The sequence below is a fragment of the Anas platyrhynchos genome, chromosome 7, assembly GCF_047663525.1.
Source record: "Anas platyrhynchos isolate ZD024472 breed Pekin duck chromosome 7, IASCAAS_PekinDuck_T2T, whole genome shotgun sequence".
NCBI classification, from domain to species: domain Eukaryota; kingdom Metazoa; phylum Chordata; class Aves; order Anseriformes; family Anatidae; genus Anas; species Anas platyrhynchos.
In genome coordinates, this window is record NC_092593.1 from 20,611,263 (window position 1) to 20,629,626 (window position 18,364).

The 18,364-nt window shown below is 37.4% G+C and overlaps 1 protein-coding gene and 1 long non-coding RNA gene across 5 annotated transcripts in view; one reads left to right on the forward strand and one right to left on the reverse strand.

Moving 5' to 3' along the window:
- Positions 1 to 17,695, forward strand: part of LOC101804634 (uncharacterized) — a 54,737-nt gene extending 37,042 nt beyond the window's left edge. For 3 of the 4 annotated variants that reach the window (XM_038182284.2, XM_072040922.1, XM_072040923.1), the window contains 21 exons: positions 404 to 472; positions 1,697 to 1,768; positions 2,364 to 2,432; positions 2,899 to 2,970; positions 3,842 to 3,910; positions 4,444 to 4,512; positions 5,095 to 5,139; positions 6,073 to 6,141; positions 7,077 to 7,145; positions 7,811 to 7,879; positions 9,281 to 9,349; positions 10,057 to 10,125; positions 10,857 to 10,937; positions 11,583 to 11,618; positions 12,725 to 12,761; positions 12,878 to 13,435; positions 14,090 to 14,331; positions 14,918 to 15,008; positions 15,096 to 15,164; positions 16,418 to 16,606; positions 17,021 to 17,695. In XM_038182284.2, the coding sequence (XP_038038212.1) occupies positions 404 to 472; positions 1,697 to 1,768; positions 2,364 to 2,432; positions 2,899 to 2,970; positions 3,842 to 3,910; positions 4,444 to 4,512; positions 5,095 to 5,139; positions 6,073 to 6,141; positions 7,077 to 7,145; positions 7,811 to 7,879; positions 9,281 to 9,349; positions 10,057 to 10,125; positions 10,857 to 10,937; positions 11,583 to 11,618; positions 12,725 to 12,761; positions 12,878 to 13,435; positions 14,090 to 14,331; positions 14,918 to 15,008; positions 15,096 to 15,164; positions 16,418 to 16,606; positions 17,021 to 17,031 (2,124 nt within the window). In that variant the 3' untranslated portion in view covers positions 17,032 to 17,695. The remainder of the gene's footprint in view (positions 1 to 403; positions 473 to 1,696; positions 1,769 to 2,363; positions 2,433 to 2,898; positions 2,971 to 3,841; positions 3,911 to 4,443; positions 4,513 to 5,094; positions 5,140 to 6,072; positions 6,142 to 7,076; positions 7,146 to 7,810; positions 7,880 to 9,280; positions 9,350 to 10,056; positions 10,126 to 10,856; positions 10,938 to 11,582; positions 11,619 to 12,724; positions 12,762 to 12,877; positions 13,436 to 14,089; positions 14,332 to 14,917; positions 15,009 to 15,095; positions 15,165 to 16,417; positions 16,607 to 17,020) is intronic. The other variant, XM_072040924.1, reaches the window with a different exon arrangement.
- LOC140002930 (uncharacterized) lies at positions 1,725 to 17,824 on the reverse strand. Its single transcript, XR_011810624.1, has 5 exons — positions 17,689 to 17,824; positions 9,008 to 9,110; positions 7,253 to 7,335; positions 5,983 to 6,139; positions 1,725 to 1,843 (listed from the first exon to the last, which is right to left on the reverse strand). It is a non-coding gene; the product is annotated as an uncharacterized lncRNA (long non-coding RNA).
- Positions 17,825 to 18,364: the final 540 nt, after the last annotated feature.

Below are 18,364 nucleotides of genomic sequence, written 5' to 3' on the forward strand. Positions count from 1 at the left end.
TATTTTGGAGCATGAGGGATCACCTCTTACATTTGATGTGATTACAGGACATGCTTTACTACTGGTACAAAGAAAGAGAAGGGCAAGCTGTTTATGGAGGTTAGCTTTGCTGTTGAAATTTTGGTGGGAAACATTCACAGGGGCATAAAATTATAGATTTATAGCATTAATCATTTCCACCAACAGCTTTCCGGTGACAGCCCAAAATGTACTTAGGGACCTGGAGATTATCAATCTTTGTGATTTAAGATTGATAGGTTTTAAGGATTTTTAGGATTGATAGGGTGAAAGACATTATACTAAAGGTAGTATCTTTATTTAATCTTTCCTTAAATATAACCAACCAAACATTTGCTTTTCTATTTCTTCGTGACAAAGCTCTTGATAATAATTTCTACTTAAGGGTGAACAAGGCTTGCCAGGAGAAACTGGAGTGCCAGGAGAAAGAGGTGTTGGAGAACCTGGTTCTAAGGTACATTGTTAATAGAGGAATTATTCTATTTATTTATTTGAATTTGAAAAATTGTGGGTTTTGAGTGTTCTTTCTGAAGGCACTTTAAAACAGGTTTAGAGATAAACCTTAGGCTTTTAGTCTTTTTAATTTTCAACACAGACTTTCAGTAACCTCCAGAAATTGAAACATTTAATATATACCAGTTCTGTACAAAAGTAGGAATATTTATTGTGACTGAAACTTTTGATGTACCTACCCATGTTCAGATTAGTGTAGCACACACCTCACCTACAGGTTTGCCCAGACAACGATCCAAAATATTAAACACCTGTCAGAAATGGCAGTCCCCAGCATAAACTAAACTACAACCTGAGCTGGTGAAAAAAGCACAGAACAGTGGTTATTGTACTGTTCCTTCCCTCTTCACACAAAATGATATGGTGTAAACAGAGCCACACCTACACCCTCACACATTTGTACAGTAAGCAAGCTGTGCTACTAGACAAAAGAAGAATTTGTTTGGAACACAGAGGAAGTTGTAACCACATTATCTCAGTGCTGAAGTGACTGAGATATTAACAAGTCCCTATGTTACCAACAGCCAGATTAACATAAAATAGGAGAGTAGATGAAAATGCACTTCCATGACAGTAGAAAGGCAAAGGTGTCTCCTGAGTTTGCTTTTTTGTTTGTTACATAGGAATTTGGGATGGGGGTTGGAAAAGGAAATAAACTGCTTCATTACTTGATTTCATTTCTCAAACTATGGTAACGCTGAGTGAATCCATTTGATCCCAAATGACCCCATTTCATCTAAAACTAGGTCAGGATTTTGAACCTTATATAAATAGGCCAATGCCATTAATAGATTAACATTGATATGCACCATCAAAATGCCCATCATCAAATCACAGTCGGGTCTTCCTATTACTTTTAAAGCTACCACTTAATGAAATTATGGTATTATTATTTTTTAAGAATTACCTGGAGCATTAACAGCTAATAACATTATTTGTCTAGATAAAATGCACAGTTAGAACAATCAGACATATTTCTTCCCTTGTTAGTAATAAATGGCAGTTGTCATTATTTTGAAAAATACAAGATTTTTGGTTCATATGCATGTGTTTGCTATAAATACACACAGTTTAGTAGCCTTTTTAAAATAAATTTCCTTGATTCAGCAAAAGAATAGTACCAAGTCCGTATTTAACAGAAAGACTTACTTTTTATTGATGTTAGGGTGAGCCAGGCCTTTCAGGACTTGCAGGTCTGCCTGGCCTTCCAGGAGAAGATGGAGCGCCTGGACAAAAGGTTGGTTCATCTCTCTGCAGCCTTCTTGCTTCCTTTCAAACATTCCTACTGTTTACCCTGTGCTGATATCCAAACCTAGAAAAGAGAAGTGGTGTTCATGGACAAGTGGAAATGTAGCACATTTTTGGTGAAAAAATTCTCTTTCAAACATATGATTTTAAGGAAACCTTTTCTTCTTTTTTCAGGGGTGGTGGTGGTGGTCATCTATTATCTTGTTTACAGTTGTCGGCTTTTTTAATCCCCTAAATTCCCTTCAATTCAAAAGGAAGGTCACTACAAAGGCTAAAGGCAACCCTTTGTAGCCTTATGATCATCGTATTTTCCCAGAATGAGATACCCATATATTTAAAAAATCTGTACTCAGAGTGTTCACTTATTACTTAGTAAACATGCTACTTCATTAATTCCACCTGGAGTTTTACAGTGGTTGCTTCTGAATATGGGAAGAAAATCCTGGGCCCACTGACATCAGTGGGAATTTTGCCATTGACTTTTAAAAGTCTTTGACTTTGAGTTTATTCAGATGAATATAAAGTTAATTCTGCACCATGTGTATTTAGTTCTCTGAAACGGTGCTTTAATTTTTTCATTCCAGGGTGAACCAGGATTACCTGGTCTTAGAGGCCCTGAAGGTGCTCCAGGAGTTGGAATACAGGGGGAGAAGGTGAGAATGTCTTACTACAGGTGCCATTCAGAATTGTAAGGCTCCAGGAATAGCTTTGTCAAAATCTTCTTTTTTTTTTTTTTAGTCTAACACAAGTAATGAAAATATACATCTCAAAAAATAGGTTAACAAGTGTTTCTAGAAGTGGCTAGCTGCAGAATTTGTTCCAGCCTCAGTGTAAACCAACTTGGTAAATAATGAAGTTGATAATAGACCATCCAGGACATCTTTTTCAAAAAAAAAGAAAGAAACAAACAAACAAATAAAATACTCTTGTACTGGTCCTCTATACTAATTCGCTGATGGAAAAGTAATTATGGTTTCTCATGTCACTATCTTTATCCTGTAATCTTTACCCTATAAAATAAAGACACTGGAAGTTGCTGGAGTCATTGTCCAAGACATTACACCAATTACATGTTCTTAATATTTGGCTACATGTGACATGTCTTCTCCATTTCTGTAGGGAGATCAAGGTCAGAGAGGAATACGTGGATTAACAGGACCAACAGGAGTGCCTGGGCCTGCAGGAGCTAAAGTATGTTCATTATCATGTTATGTGTGTAAAACAGCCCGACAGAACTGTGCTTTGTTGTAGATCGCAGGAACAACTTGCCTAGAATTAGCTTGCTTCTTAAGAACTACCAAAACCCACAAAGTTCAGCTAAGGTTTCCCTTAGCAAGACACACTATGATCACTATAAACATCTGGAAGCATTTTTAAAAAACTTTACTTTCACCTGCTGTTTCCCCAGTGACTTGGAAAAAGCTATGGGGCACTAATACTGGCATTTTATGCTGAAATATTTGGGAAGACAATATGGTGTATAGCATATACACGTGTAACAGGATTTTATTTTCCCTTACACTGATCAGACTCATTCATGGCTGATACTCTTTTAGGGATGTGGAGTTTGAATTCTCACTACTCACTGAAAGTGAGAAGTTTCTCCTCCAGTTTCTTATGAAGTCTTTTATTATTAATTCACACAATAGTATTTCCACATAAGAAGAAAAATAAAAAGAGGTAATAAAGTACACTAAAAGGACAATTAAAAAAAATCTATTCTGACAGAAAAAATAAATGTTTTCTTGTACACCTACACAGCTCAGCAGGAAGCCCTGAGTGCTGAACCAAGTCTAGAATACCCTAAGAAAAGGAATTCTAATAATATACATTTATTCAGTGACTGAGAGGAATCTCATTTCCATTGAGAAATCAGAACTATACTGCTTATCAGTTCTGCAATGGCTAGATTTCACTTAACATACAATATCAACAAAATATTGAGACTTCTAATAGAATTTTATTGGAATATGATAAACTGCCACACAGATGTTTTCTCTGAGATATGCTCATGGTACTTGCAGAAAAATCCATTGCTTTCACTCTCCTTCCTTCACTGCAGGGAGAGCCTGGGGTGCCAGGACGTCTTGGAATGCCAGGCCCTCCTGGAAGAGCTGTGCCTGGACCAAAGGTAACATCTGCACTCCAGCTCCTAGTGCTTTCAAATACAGTATGAAAACAATGAAGTAGACATGCTTATTGTGTAAATAATTTCAGCCTTAGAAGGTTACCTAAAATGTCTTATTTCCTATTGACGATTATATATTGTGTGCATTCTAGTTACCATCATGACCTGGTATTATTTGCCAGCTTGAGGTGTAGTCTACCTGTGTTCAGTTCATTTTTTGTCTTTGATATCTTTGGTATCAAAATATTTTTCTTTCATCTGTTCTTGGTGTTTATCTTAAATGCCCATGAAACAAATATATGTGTGTATATATATATGTATGTATATATATATATATATATATGTATGTATGTATATATATGTATGTATGTATGTATATATATATACGTATATATATATGTTATATGTGTGTATATATATATATATAATTATTAAATTTGATACATATCTGTTTGTGTGTAATATATAATAAAAAACAGTCTATGATTGATGTTTAATGAAATAACTAACTAGGGTACATGTTTTCATCATTGCAGGGTGACATTGGGTTACCTGGTCTTGCTGGACCAATTGGAGAACCAGGTTTTGGGCTTCCTGGGGCAAAGGTAGCTCCTAAATTAATAAATTAATCACCATGGACAGTCAATCTTCCAGACTCCATGAACCATAAGCTTCCACATGGCAGAGGACCAGGGAAAATTTGACTATTTTTAATTTATAATGAGTAAATATGGAGAGGACACCTGATTTATGTGCTTACAGCAGCATACATGCCAAACAGTTAATTTTTCTCAGCCAGGGTCCTTCTTAGGTACATGGCTTCATTCCTAGGTATGGCACAGAGTAATCCGTAGACTCCAACAAGATCTCAGAACATGGGCCAAACTGGCCATGTGAGAAGAGATTCCTTAGGCAGTGAAAGAAGAACATGAAAGAGCAGCTAACCTCTAAGGACTTCTCTCTAGCACTTCTCTCATCTTGTCTCAGTGTTAGCTAGATTCAACTTTTCTTCAGGCTTTGACCTAGTGAATTTGACAATACTCGAGTACAGCCCCTGTCCCTTGTTCTCTGACTAATCTTAAATTGTCAAAGCTCTTTTATTTAGATCATGCTCAGCATGTTTCTGTGACTATGTTCTTCACTTTTTGCTATCAATATTAGTGCATTTGCTGTTGCTTCTCTCTTAGATAAACGTCTGCACTAAGCTGTGTAGTAAGGTCAAACTTTACAAGGTAAAACTTTCTATAACTTAATTTTTTAAAATAATTTATGCCTTTTCTTGGCACTGTTACGCGTACCCGTACTTTGGGTAGTTGGAGGGACAAACACAGACATCCATCCAAATCATCCATTCAGCTGTAATTCAGAGCAATTCACTGCACCATCCAGTGCTGCTGCCAGGGTTTAATCCTCTTACTTTTTCTGGTAAATCTCTGTATCTGAGATACTCCAGCTATCTGGATCCATGAAAAGAGCTCAATAGTGCATCTCTGCTAACAAGCTCCTGTTATACTCAATTGCTTTAATGAGGTTCCACAGCAGTATAGGAAAATACAATTCTGGAACAACAAAATCAGGCAGGAACCTTGTGACAGAAAACATTTTCAAACTGACCACGCAAATTGCTGGTGTCCCCAGCCCTGAGTCCTTTTTCTCACCACAAAGAACAAAAAGCACGTGCAGAAGCAATACAGAACTTTCACAGTGCTCTACATGTATAGTAGTTTATCTATCTTCAGTTAGCATTATCTAAAACAGCTACTCAGTAATTCAGTTCCCATGCTAGACTTATGGCTGTCTGTCAAGATGGGCTTGTGCCCCCAAAACTGGAGCAATAATAATCATGATAAAAATAAATAAAAATATGGGGAATGCAACTGAAGCCATTCCCTCTTACATGGTGTCATAATAATAGCAGACTGAGCTCTCAAAAGGGATCCAATTAGTGACTTAAAATTGGAAGGTCCAGTATATCCTCAGAGCTATTAAATATCCCACTTTTAGCCCAGGATTAATAACCTCCAATAACCATTTACATAGTAAAATATGTGAGCAGATAGATAAAATCAACTTACTGCCTGCCAAAGAAGTTTCACTTTCATGGAGCATTTCCTGCTAGCAATTGCACTGGCAGTCATCTCATCTGTTTTTCCTGCCTTCATCAGGGTGACCGAGGCCTTCCAGGACCCCCTGGGCCCTTTGGGCCAAAAGGAGACGGTTATCCTGGTCCACCTGTAAGTTTACAGACAGCTTTTTTAAGGTGAATTGGGAACAAATAGGTACACCAAAGTGATTAACTTCCACAGCTGACATGCCAAAAAAGATTTGCTTGTCTTTTATGCTCCTCAACTGTGGAAATGCACTTCAGCATGGAAGGAAAAAGAAATCTGAAGTAGTCCAAGACTGTGCAAGTCCCACACTTCTCTTGATTACACAATGCAACACTTTCTAAGCAGGGATTTTTTTTTAAGTATCACCAACGTTTCAATCAATTCCCTCAATATCTTAATGTAAGATTAATGTAAGATACTGTCTTCTGCCCAGTCATCCAGAATTTTAACTCCCAAACAGGAGATCATAGCCCAGCTGAACGGGGTATAGTCCATATACGTGGGTGTGTGCTCTGGGCAGCACTATCTTCCAGAACCACTGAAAAAGCAACTGTGTCCAGAGTCAAAAGACCAAACAGTCCTCAGTTCTATTCAACAGGCTGCTGAGGATGTGGCAAAGAATGGGTCGATCAGCTTTACAGACCTTTACAGAAGCCTGTACTGGTACATATGACTAATGCCTGCAAAGAGGATACAAAGAGAAAAGGCCTTCTGTTCCTCTCCCTTGCTTGCATGTGTATGGAGCACTGAAGGAGGATTACTGCCTACAGTCAGGGAGTTTGGTGATATGCTAGCTATGTATTGTGAGCAGATAGATAAAATCAACTTTTGGGGATATTCAGCTTATTTAGCATATTGGTGATATGCAGATGCACACTGACACAACTTCTGGCTTACCAGAGTGGAATTTAAGCAGTTACAGACCTCAGTGACCCCACTAAGAGACAATGTATTCAAGATACTAGCCATATTAATGTTAACAAAAATGCAGTCAACATAGCCTTAAGTTAAATTCATATTAAGTTAAATTCATATTCTGTCTGTGCATACAATTTCAGGGCTTGCCAGGCCTTCCTGGGATTCCTGGTGAACAAGGCCCTGATGGAATTGGACTACCAGGACCTAAGGTACAGACCTTAACTTCTAGAAAAGTAAATGCATACATACACTCCATGCAGATATACTTCCTACCCAGTCACCGTTGGAGTATTTTTTTCATACAGCTTTAACTTACTTGTCAGTATATAAAAGGTAGCTTCCATTGCAGATCTTCAAGCTTCAGTTCAGAACTCATCTTGGTGCTGACTGTAGGATTACCTGAATTATACAGGCAATTGACAGATTGAGTGCAGCTATTTAAACATACCTCCTTTATCTTAAAAGGAGAAATGTCTTTTTTCCATTCTCCTCAAACTGCTAGCTGTCTGAAGGCACTCACAGGAAAAGTATGTTAGAGCAGTGCCAATGTGCACATCAAGTATGATCCAACTCTGACAAGCAAGAAAGCAAAAAGATTTTTGTTGGCTTGGAGGAACTGTAGTTCATTTTATGATATGGGAATTGTAATTTATCTGTAACTTGCCTGACTGTACATGTCTTGGGTATGTTTAGGCCATTGTTAAAATCCATTATCTTTCTCATCTTGTCTGCAGTATTCATGGTTTAGCTCTGTTTAGACTTACACTGTGCTTTTCAGCAAATCTCTCTTTGTCCTGTTTGAGCACAACAGATGCTGAGAATTCTAGAAATCAAACTTTGATATTCACTAATTTTTTAAAGTATCAATTTTCAGGGTGATCCCGGTAGTAGAGGACCAATTGGTCTCCCAGGACCCCCAGGAGAAGGCCTGCCAGGACCAAAAGTAAGCTATTTAAACAATTACATCTCCCATATCTATTAAAAAAAAAAAAAAAAAGTATAGAATGTGATCATGCATACACATCTTTATGTTTTCTGTCTTCACACTTCACTAGAAATAAATAATCCAACAGATAACTAAGGAATATAGTGTCTTTAATTTGTAGAAAATCAAAAATGTTTCTGTTAACCTGACATAAACCATGGCCTCTTCCCTATTGCAGAGGATAAATAAATGATAAGCTTGCATGAAGAAAACATGCAGCTCCTGCAAACAGTACCTCCAATTTAGTAGCAAAAATTTCTTCAGATCTAGCATTTTTCCAGACCTAGGATTAATGGACTAGTAAGCACTTAGCAGTGTCTTGCCTTTCTTAGTCTTAAAGCTGTAGGCAAACTGCTGAGCTCTTCCAGAATTCTTTTTTTTCTTTTCTTTACTGTATGAAGTAAATCAATAATAATCTAATGTAATATATAATTATAATATACATCCTGAAAAAATGCCAGGAAATAATAAGAAGCCATTTTCCTTATGAAACCTCCCAAAATGGAAAATTCATGCTCTTCCAGCTTGACTTCAGAAGTCTATTAATTCAAAAAGCTGTTTCAGGATGTGAATGTGAATATAAGAGAAATGAACTGGGACAAAAGGAAGGATTTCACAACATCAGGATGTATCACCTGTACAATGTGTCTTGCTGGTCCTGGACTGTACACATTGGCCTGCAGGCTAGGTTTATGGCTAAGTGGTGGTACAGCACCAATCCCACCTGTGCTAGGCATGAATACAGGATCCTTACAAATGAGAAAACTGAGAATTTCATGCAAGGCCACTGGATTTGCAATACAGGTATAAAATTAATACTATACTGCATGCATTCTGATTACTTCCTGTGGAAAACATATGGAACTGGAACATTTTCTCTAAATTCTTTAAAATATTTTCTCTAAGTTCTTTAAAAAATGAGCTTATAAATTAGCAACAAGAGAGTATTTGTAATGCCACATTACTGTGTATGTTTGCAGGTCTGACGCTGTAAGCTTAGTGGTGATGAAAGATACCACATCATTTAGGAAATTATAATCCTCTCTTAAATCATAATTCAGTCCTCAGTGTCCCACCAATACAAACCATCCTTCAGTGCAACGCTCATCTCAAACAGCAAGGTGATTCATGTTCTCTGACCATAAGGTCCAGAGTAACTCCTTTGAAGTATCAACTGGATTTAAATAATCTGATAAAGGATAAAAAAAAATATTTATCAGCCAGAGCAACTTTATCCTCACTACTTATAAAAAGATATTAATGTCGCAAAGGACTGACAGGAAATTACATGGTGGTACAACAAATTATTGTGCGATTTTATTATGAATATTGTACTTAACATGCAGGGTTTCTCTCTAGGGAGCCACAGGACGCCCAGGGCCACCTGGCTCATTGGGACCTCCTGGTGAAGGCATTCAAGGAATTAAGGTAAGATGACTCTCTTATACTGTGTCTTCAGTATTTAACCTGTGCTGAGTTTTCAGTCTGACCATCACAGTATTAAGGAATCAACAGAGTGCACACTGTTATCACTTATATGGCAACAGAACCTGAGGTTGGACAGTGAGAAAGATAATTTAAGCACCTACAAAGTATGTTCTGTCTCTACTGCTGCAAACAAGCCCAAAGGTGTGTGGACTGGGGGAGGAGAAAGCAGGGACATCTTTTAAGAGGGAAAGATAGACTCACAAAATGAACCAGAATGAAAAATATTATTTATCCTCTTCCCAGGTCTTTCATACCCACAGAGACAGCTTGAAGTAGTTACATGAATTACCACCTGTGGTAGAGAAACATTCTCCATCCTGAATCTGTGTGTAATGTTTCATTTCCCCTGTACTTTGCACTTTTATGTGAAACATGTATCAGATGAGACGGATTCAAAAGGCAAAAAGAAAGAAAAGGGGAACAAGAAGGTATAAAGTGGGATGGAAAGAGAGAACAGGAAAATTAGAACAGATAATGATCATGCAGTTTTCAAATATTGTATGTTATACACATTATATAGTAGAGTAGACATACTGCTGAACACACTTGTTAAAATGCAGTTGAAACACTTCCTCTTTGAACATTTAAAAATAACGCATGATGAGTGACTATGTAGTGTTAATATCATTAACCTGGATTATCATTAGGGGGAACAAGGAATTCATGGAATGCCAGGACCACGAGGCCCTCCTGGAGAAGGGCTTTTGGGACAGAAGGTATGGTACCTAAATCAGAGATAATGTCTGAGCCCCAAACCAACATACTGAAAATGCTCAGTACAGTCAGCTCTCACTAAAGGCATGTGAATTCTGTGAAAAGGGAAAACCCCAGCCATTCACGTGACCCTTTTAATATTTTATATTAATTTCCATGTTGCATATGTTAATATCATGTGAGGCTTATCTGCTAATGCAGCTAAAAGAAATACAGATATTGGTTTTAATATTGTCGACTTTCATTTGCCCACAGAGTTATGCAATATTTGGGGATTACACTAGTGCTAAGACAAATGTGTGTTGAAATCAGTTTTTGGATGTGATCACATCAGTTTATAAAAAATATACAAACTCCCATAGCCTAGCAAAAATCAAACCCGAAGGCACTAATTCCTTTGTTTGCTAACCTAAGCACCTTTTCTGGGCCAAAAGGTTTCTCAGAATATTTCCATTACTCATTCCAAATACATCCCCCACCTTTCTTCTCAATTTCCCTATGGTTATCTTAGTTTTCTCAGACACATACTCATGTTCATCATTCAGTATCCTATGAGACCCTTCTGTCTACATAGACTTGTTTGGGATGGTTCATTTTTCAAACTACTTCAGCTATTATTCCCATGAAAATGCTTACCCAATAGTACAACTTCTTCACAAAATTCAAAAACTGTGAAAAATGTAATAAAAAAATTACTTACACTTTCTATCTGGTTACCTACATGGCTTCAAAGGGAGATCGAGGAGCTTCAGGTGAAAAGGGGAAAAAAGGAGACAAGGGCAATGTGGGTGACCCTGGTTTAGCTGGAGAACCTGTGAGTAATTCAGTTTTATCGTGTCTGTTTTCTTAACTGCTCAAAACTAAAGCTGAGTTATGCATTTTTCTTGCTGTTTAACTACTCATAATCTAAAATACTTAAGAAACTGAAAATATGAAAACATATAAAAGCACAAAGAAGACATTTCTGTTCTGAGTACCTCAATCACAAAACACGGGTTCCTTCTTGAGGCAGTGAAAGCCAACAGGTGTGTTTTAAGAAGAAAGCTATGTGGTTCTATTCTATGGCAACCAAGCAACTGTAGGTTGAAGCTGACGTACTGATGAAAGAAGGCAAAATGGTAACTTCTGCTGATGGAATGGCCCCCAAAAGCCAAACAAAAACATGTAAAACAAAACATGGTACCCTTCTATTCTGGCATTTGCATACTATTAAGTATACATAACCCAAAATTCAGTGACTCAATGGGAGACTTGAGGTCATCCACTATGCATAAAGACCTTACCATCTTTCCAGTGGTGCAGATATGGTAGGTACAAGCTAGTATCACAAGAACACTTTTTTCTAGCAGAAGTTCTTATTGACTACATATTAATTCAATAATGGTACTGATGAAGTAATATTCTGAATAGCAGTCTTACTAACAAATTGTAGTAGCTTAATTAATGATCACTGTTACAGGGCAAAACTGGACCAAAAGGAGACCAAGGCCTCACAGTAAGCAAATTCCTTTCTTTAAATTCCATCAGAGCAAGATTATAAACAAAACACAAGGTATGACCAATTAAAATGCAACCTACATAAATTATTATAGGAAGGGTTTTCTGACTAGGTGTAGCTCAATAATAATATAGAAAGAAAAGCTTCTGATTTTTTTTTTCATCTGCCTCATGCTGATATGGAATTTAAAATTCCTGGTGATTTTACTTCTCTCTCTTCTTTATGTTCTTTTGCAGTTAGTGTTAGACAAGCCAGGTGTGTACCTGCTGCAAGGAAGCTTTTTAAAACAGTAATCAAGAGTCTAAAGAGCAAAGATCTTCAAACCTGTCATGGTCTATCATGCCTTGGGCCTTAATTATACTCCTGCTAAACATCAATTGCACAAGGCCCAAATTCAGCATGTCAGTGAGGTTTGTGGCAGAAGCTATTTGCAGTGGCAAAAGGCTGTATTTGAAAGACTGACTCAGTGCCAAATGAGTCCTACCACTTCAAAACATATAATAAATGATTGCTCTAGTAATAAAGAAAGTTTTGTTTGCATGTCACTGAGGCTATCACTTCTCTGAACAGACAACTCTGAAGAAAACAGCTGGTTTTAGTGCTGAAAGCTGGGTAATACAGTGGGCCAGGTACACTAGTGTTCACAAATCTCAATTCCATTCTGACTTGGCACTCTCACATGCCAGCTCACTAAAAGCAGCATGTTTCCTGAAGCTGTGTCTACTTCTCCACTCCCTATTGTTTTTAAGAGCAAAGGAATATCCAATTTATTTAGATTCTGAAATTTGAATGGGTTTTGACTTCAAGTTTTAATGAGAACCACATCATCAAACATTCTTTACAATAATAGCAGTTAATTGTTTTACATAGAGGTGTTTCTGTTTTGTCACGTTTATGATTCTTATATGCCATACAAAATATCTCATTGTAAAATGTGGAACTTATTCCAGTTTTGGGAGGATCGGATTTGAAAGTTAAACACTAAGGTTCTTTGTGGACGCAGATACTCAACAAAAACAAAATCTTTGGTAGCATCAATGCTATGCATTATTTGAAAGAGGCAAATGGTACAATATTTTTATATGTATTTTTTTCATATCCAGAGAGAAGATATAATTAAATTAATTAAAGAGATATGTGGTAAGTTTTTTATTTCAGACTCTGTTTTTCTTTGTAAAACTTGCATTCTTCTCCTTTCCAAAAGGATACCAAGTCATTGTGATCTGTTATTTTTTATTATTATTTTTCCTTTGCAGGTTGTGGTATTAAGTGTAAGGAAATTCCTATGGAGCTTGTATTTGTGATTGACAGCTCTGAGAGTGTCGGACCAGAAAATTTTGAGATTATCAAAGACTTTGTAACAGCTTTAGTAGAAAGAGTAACTGTAGGCAGAAACGCTACCAGAATTGGCCTTGTACTATACAGTTTAGAAGTTCGGCTAGAATTTGATCTCAACAAGTACACAACTCAACAGGATGTCAAACAAGCAATTAGAAAAATGCAATACATGGGAGAAGGCACTTACACAGGAACTGCTATCCGTAAAGCAACCCAGGAAGGATTTTTAGGTGCTCGAACAGGAGTGCGAAAAGTAGCTATTGTGCTAACAGACGGCCAAGCAGACAAGAGAGAAGCAGTGAAACTAGACATTGTTGTTCGAGAGGCTCACGCAGCAAACATCGAAATGTATGCGATAGGAATTGTAAATACTTCAGATCCAACACAGGCCGAGTTTGTGCATGAATTAAATCTGATTGCTTCCGATCCAGACAGAGAACATATGTATCTCATCGATGACTTTAATACCCTGCCAGGTGCGTTCACTGCAGCTTTATTCTGCATTATATCTGATGCTTCTCAGAACAGAGGAAAAAAAATACGTTATCTTTGTTGAAATCATATTTTGATGCTGATCAGGATTAGTTCAAAGGTGCAAAATAACAGGATCTTGGAGATAAAAATTTCCTTCTTTTAAGTTGTCATGGTGAAGTCAATGAAATATCATGCCAACAGGGGATGTTGCCTACAGGCTAGGAAAGCAGTCATTTAAACTAGCTTTCTAAGCTGAGTAAGTGCTCATGCACGAGATCTGCTGGAGTTGAAACCAGTATCTAATGCTGGGGTAAATTCTAATTATTTACTTTCATTTCAATACCCCATTCTCATTGGGTTATTCATGTGAGTAAAGTAAGCACTTTCCCACTACCAACTAGTAGTTGGTACTAAGCTTAAATGAACAGCCCTAGTGAGTTCACCATATTTTGGATCATGTAGAGGACTTAAAAACTGGCGATTTTGTGATAATAAAATACACAGTTTAGAGAGCTTGGAGTCATCTTCTTAGATGCATATAAATAATCCAAAGGAGTACTAGATTTTATGCACATTATTTACATGTATAAATAATCCAAATTCAAAAATCCAATTAATTTCTGTGTATGATGGGGTTTTCTACTTCTTTTAAACAGCTCTGGAGTCCAAATTAGTCAACCAGTTCTGTGAAGATGAACATGGTACCTTAATATACAATCGTAATGGAAACGGTGCAAGCATAAGCGGACCATCTTTACATTTAGTATCTTCAAGTTCTTCGTATTACATGCTTCAGAACAACAATGTTAATGGGCAATCACTTTCAGCACAGACACCTGGAGTAGCCACTGCAGAAAGTCCTCTGGGACTTGGTGATCTTCCTCAACCATTAGTCCCGGTATGAAAATTCAGCAAGTTTAATGAGCAAAAGTTTTTGATGTATTTCTTACTCTGCTGCCTGATGCAATATACAACTTTTCCCTTACTTTTTTCCAAGATAGGTACTGTAGTAGGTCCTTTCATTTGCTCTACTTGGAGCTGGCTGTTCTGAATACATGTTCAGATATTGCAGGCAGACAGTTATCTAATGGCCACAATTTATTCCTGAAACTGTTACAAATATTATTATTGCTGTGTTTAATACAGCTATATTTGTGTCCCAGTGGGAAAAATAACCTTATTAAAGTGAAATTGCAGTAATAATTAACTTTAAAAATAGTCATTAAACTCAACTGAAACATGCATGCTAAAGTTTCTAATAAAATTCTGAAAAAAATGAACTGAAAACAGAAACAAAAAACATGTTTAGGATTGACAGCTGTCCTGGTAAACCAATCCGGTGAGGTTAAAATCCTGATTCTTAACACTGCAGTCTGGGCAAATGGGAAGGAAAAACATTAGAAAACCTAAGCAGTGCAGGGCCTGTTCATTTTGAGACACTGCACAATATCTGTAAAGGAAAGAAAATCAAATGTTTATTTCAGACCAAAGTACCTCCTGTGGTAGTTTATGAAGCTTATGAAGAGGAATTAGAGGAAGAGGAACAATCATCTTTGCTAACAGTGGACACTAGAGGTATTATCATTGTTAATATCTCCAACTTCTAGTTACTTTTGGCTGATGAAAAAAAAAAAGCCTCATGTTGTTTCTTTTTACTTGCAGCCATATCATCATTGCCACCATCAGATGAAGTGCTGACTCATTCAACTGCAGGGCTCATACCAAGGCCAGGTTATAGATCCTAACTAATTTTTCATTTTGTTCTCTCTTATCACGATACTAACTTTATAAGGCTTTAAATCAGAGTCTCTCTGTTGGGCCTATCCACTCTGAAGATTTCATGAGCCCATGCTGTGGAAAAGAAGCCACTTCAGGATTTTATTGCAGATGTAGCTGTAATTCTTCACCAGCCTGTTGGCCAGTTCTCATCTCCCCAAGTGCCAAACCTCACTGTTCATTTTATAGCAGAAGCAGACTGAGCTGATAAATGGCACCGGCATCAAAGAGAAACGTAGCACTAGCTGAGGTGGGCCAGTAAGCATGGAATTCTTCAACCAGAAAGGGTTGGTCTGCAGAGATAGGAGGCTGCATTAAAGAGAGAGAAGATGCAGCACAATGATTTCAGAATTGGAAAGATTTCTCTTTCAGAAGAGAAATAAGGAAAGAATTTGAAGCCATTTGAAGGAAAATACAGTAATTAGCTAACCACTCAAAGGGTTCATTCTTTTCAGATGAAATATCTTAATGTATTCTGTTCATCACTTTGGGGGTTCAGATGTTTGAGTTCCAGTAAGAATGTATTATGATTAAACAACATCATAATAGACTGTATGTTTCCTGGGAACATGGGCACGACTAACCCAGAGGCTTTATATTCTAATATTTTATTTTATTTAAGTTTCCAGATACTGGATGCAAATGACACATACAGAACACTGATATCACAATATTAAACTTGAAGGGAAAATGTTTTTCTCATGGTATTATAGTGAGTGAGACTGGCAAGTCACAATTCTCTAATGTGTATCTGTAGGTTGCCACTATTTTAATGCCTCTGCTCCCACACCACAAAAAGAACTAGTGTCAAAACCAAAGCAATGCACTGCAGAAAGTTGATGGTCACACTTATGGTCTGAAAATAGTTGATGGAAGTCTTTGGACGGCACTTTTGTTTTGCTCACAAGATTTGTTGCTGATTATTAGATTTTAAGATTTAGATGTCAAAATAATCAGATAAATACTGTTTGCTCATTTTGTATGGGGAGTCGTAACACTATTATTTTTTAAGTTATTAGAACCATGTCAGAAAAGAGGCAGTTTAGTTAATGACCTATTAAGATGCGCTAATATCATTAGAAGTTAATCTTAAATGGTTACATAATATCAGCAGCGAAAAAAAAAAAAGTTCAAAAGTTAAAAATTAAGCAGTGCAATTGATTTTTACACACTCAGCTGTGTTTGTTCCTTTTTCTTTCTTTTTTTAGAAAGCGTTCTGGACCTCCAATGCAAGTTAAGGCTGGATCAAGGGCCATGCCGTGTTTATATCATAAAATGGTATTATGATAAACAAGCCAATGCTTGTGCTCAGTTTTGGTATGGTGGCTGTCATGGGAATGCAAATCGTTTTGAGAGTGAAGAGGAATGTAGAGAGGCTTGTGTATTTTCTTCTGGAGGTAAGAATTTGTATCTGTCTCTACATTAATAGTTAGCAAGTCATTAATTTGCTACTTGCTATAAATCATACACTATTGTTCTGGTTTAATTATGGAGTATGTAAAATTAAACCCACTAATTTAAAGAATGTTAAGATTGTGAAGTTGTATACTCACTAACTAGAAAAACATCTAGCTATGCGTGTTGTATGATGTAGTATAACAAAATACCAAATTTTCATCACTATCAAAAGTAATCATTTCCTTTTTACCAAGATTCAGTAACATCAGTATAGCACTTGCGATACTAACTGCCCTGCCTTCTAAATACTACCGTTATAATCACCAACTATATTTCATTTTAATTTATCAACATGGCTTCGGGAAGCAATCTTTGGTCATTAAAAATCACATAATTTCTCTTCTTCATTACAGAAACCCAATAGTTGGCATGAATTCTACAGATTCTTCACTTTCTTTAAGGAAAAGTATTCTGACAAACCCAATTTTAATATTTCAAGCACAAAATATCTGTCTCCAAGTGACATTCATGTCACTACTCAGAGGTTACTAGATAAACACAGTAAATGCATCAGTTTGTTCCCTACGCACTTTCCAGGTCACAAGACAAGGAGGTAGTTGAGCTATTCACCTCTCCCAACCACATGCTTGTTAGATTTTGCCCTTTTATCTGTAAGCTCTCCTCTGTTACCTTTAACTAGAAAGATACATGAAAAATGCAGTTGTAATACTTCCACAAATTTATGAGTGACTGCACCAGTAGCTGACATCAGTAAGTTAGGTTAGTTCATGTTCAAAGTGGTTCTTGGCATGTTGTTCCTCTACTAAAAGTCCTAATTTTTAAATGCATTTTAGTATTTTATTTCTTAAAAACTCTTAACTTATGTTGAAATCTTCAAATGCTGTGTAGTTTATTCTTTATTGCTTGTCACTACCATATTGCTTTTTACATTTATGTCTGCCTTTATATAATGTATTATTACTTGTATTATGTGCTTAAAAGCTTGTTTCTAATAAAACATTTCTGTTTTTACTGCCAGGACAGTGTGTTTAATAGTACCCTTACAGAAATAGAAACTTACCTCACTCTACACTCACATTCAATCATGCTCCTGATGATGTAACAGGATTTTTGCCTCAATCTGTAATGAGACCAAACAGCACAGATTGGGCACTCCTGTGTAGGAAGACAGAATTTTCTTCCCTGACTATTTTTCTCCTCAGCCGTGCCCTGCTCACCCCAGTCAGGTGGGGCAGTGGGTGCAAGGAGCAGGATAGGCGGGCCTTTGTGCACCTTGTCATGACTTGACACTTGTCACTACTTGAGGGAGCTTGTTGCAACTTCCAGGCTGGCTGTAGCGGGCTCAACACAAATTGAAGGGCTGCTCTGAGAAAAAACCTGTCAACGGCCAAGTTTATTCCCTGGATTCGTGCTTTAGTCGGATCTTTTGGGGGGAGCGGGTAAGTGCTCACTGAAGCACGCTCAGCTGGATACACTTTTGGAGTTACTCTGAAGCAGTAGTTTCACACACCCTAGCTTAAAACGACAAAAAGCAAACTTAGGGCTGTAACACAAAGGGGTTACACAGAGCCTAGGCCCCCCGGCTGCACAGGCTGTGTCTGGGGCTGGCTCCAGCAGCTCCCTTTTATCTGGCTCCAGTGCTCCCTCAGCACACGGCCATTACCAAGCACCAGCCGCTGCGTGTCCAGCGGCCCGAGGCGCTCTGCCTTCCCCCACAGAGCGCCCACAGGCGGCTT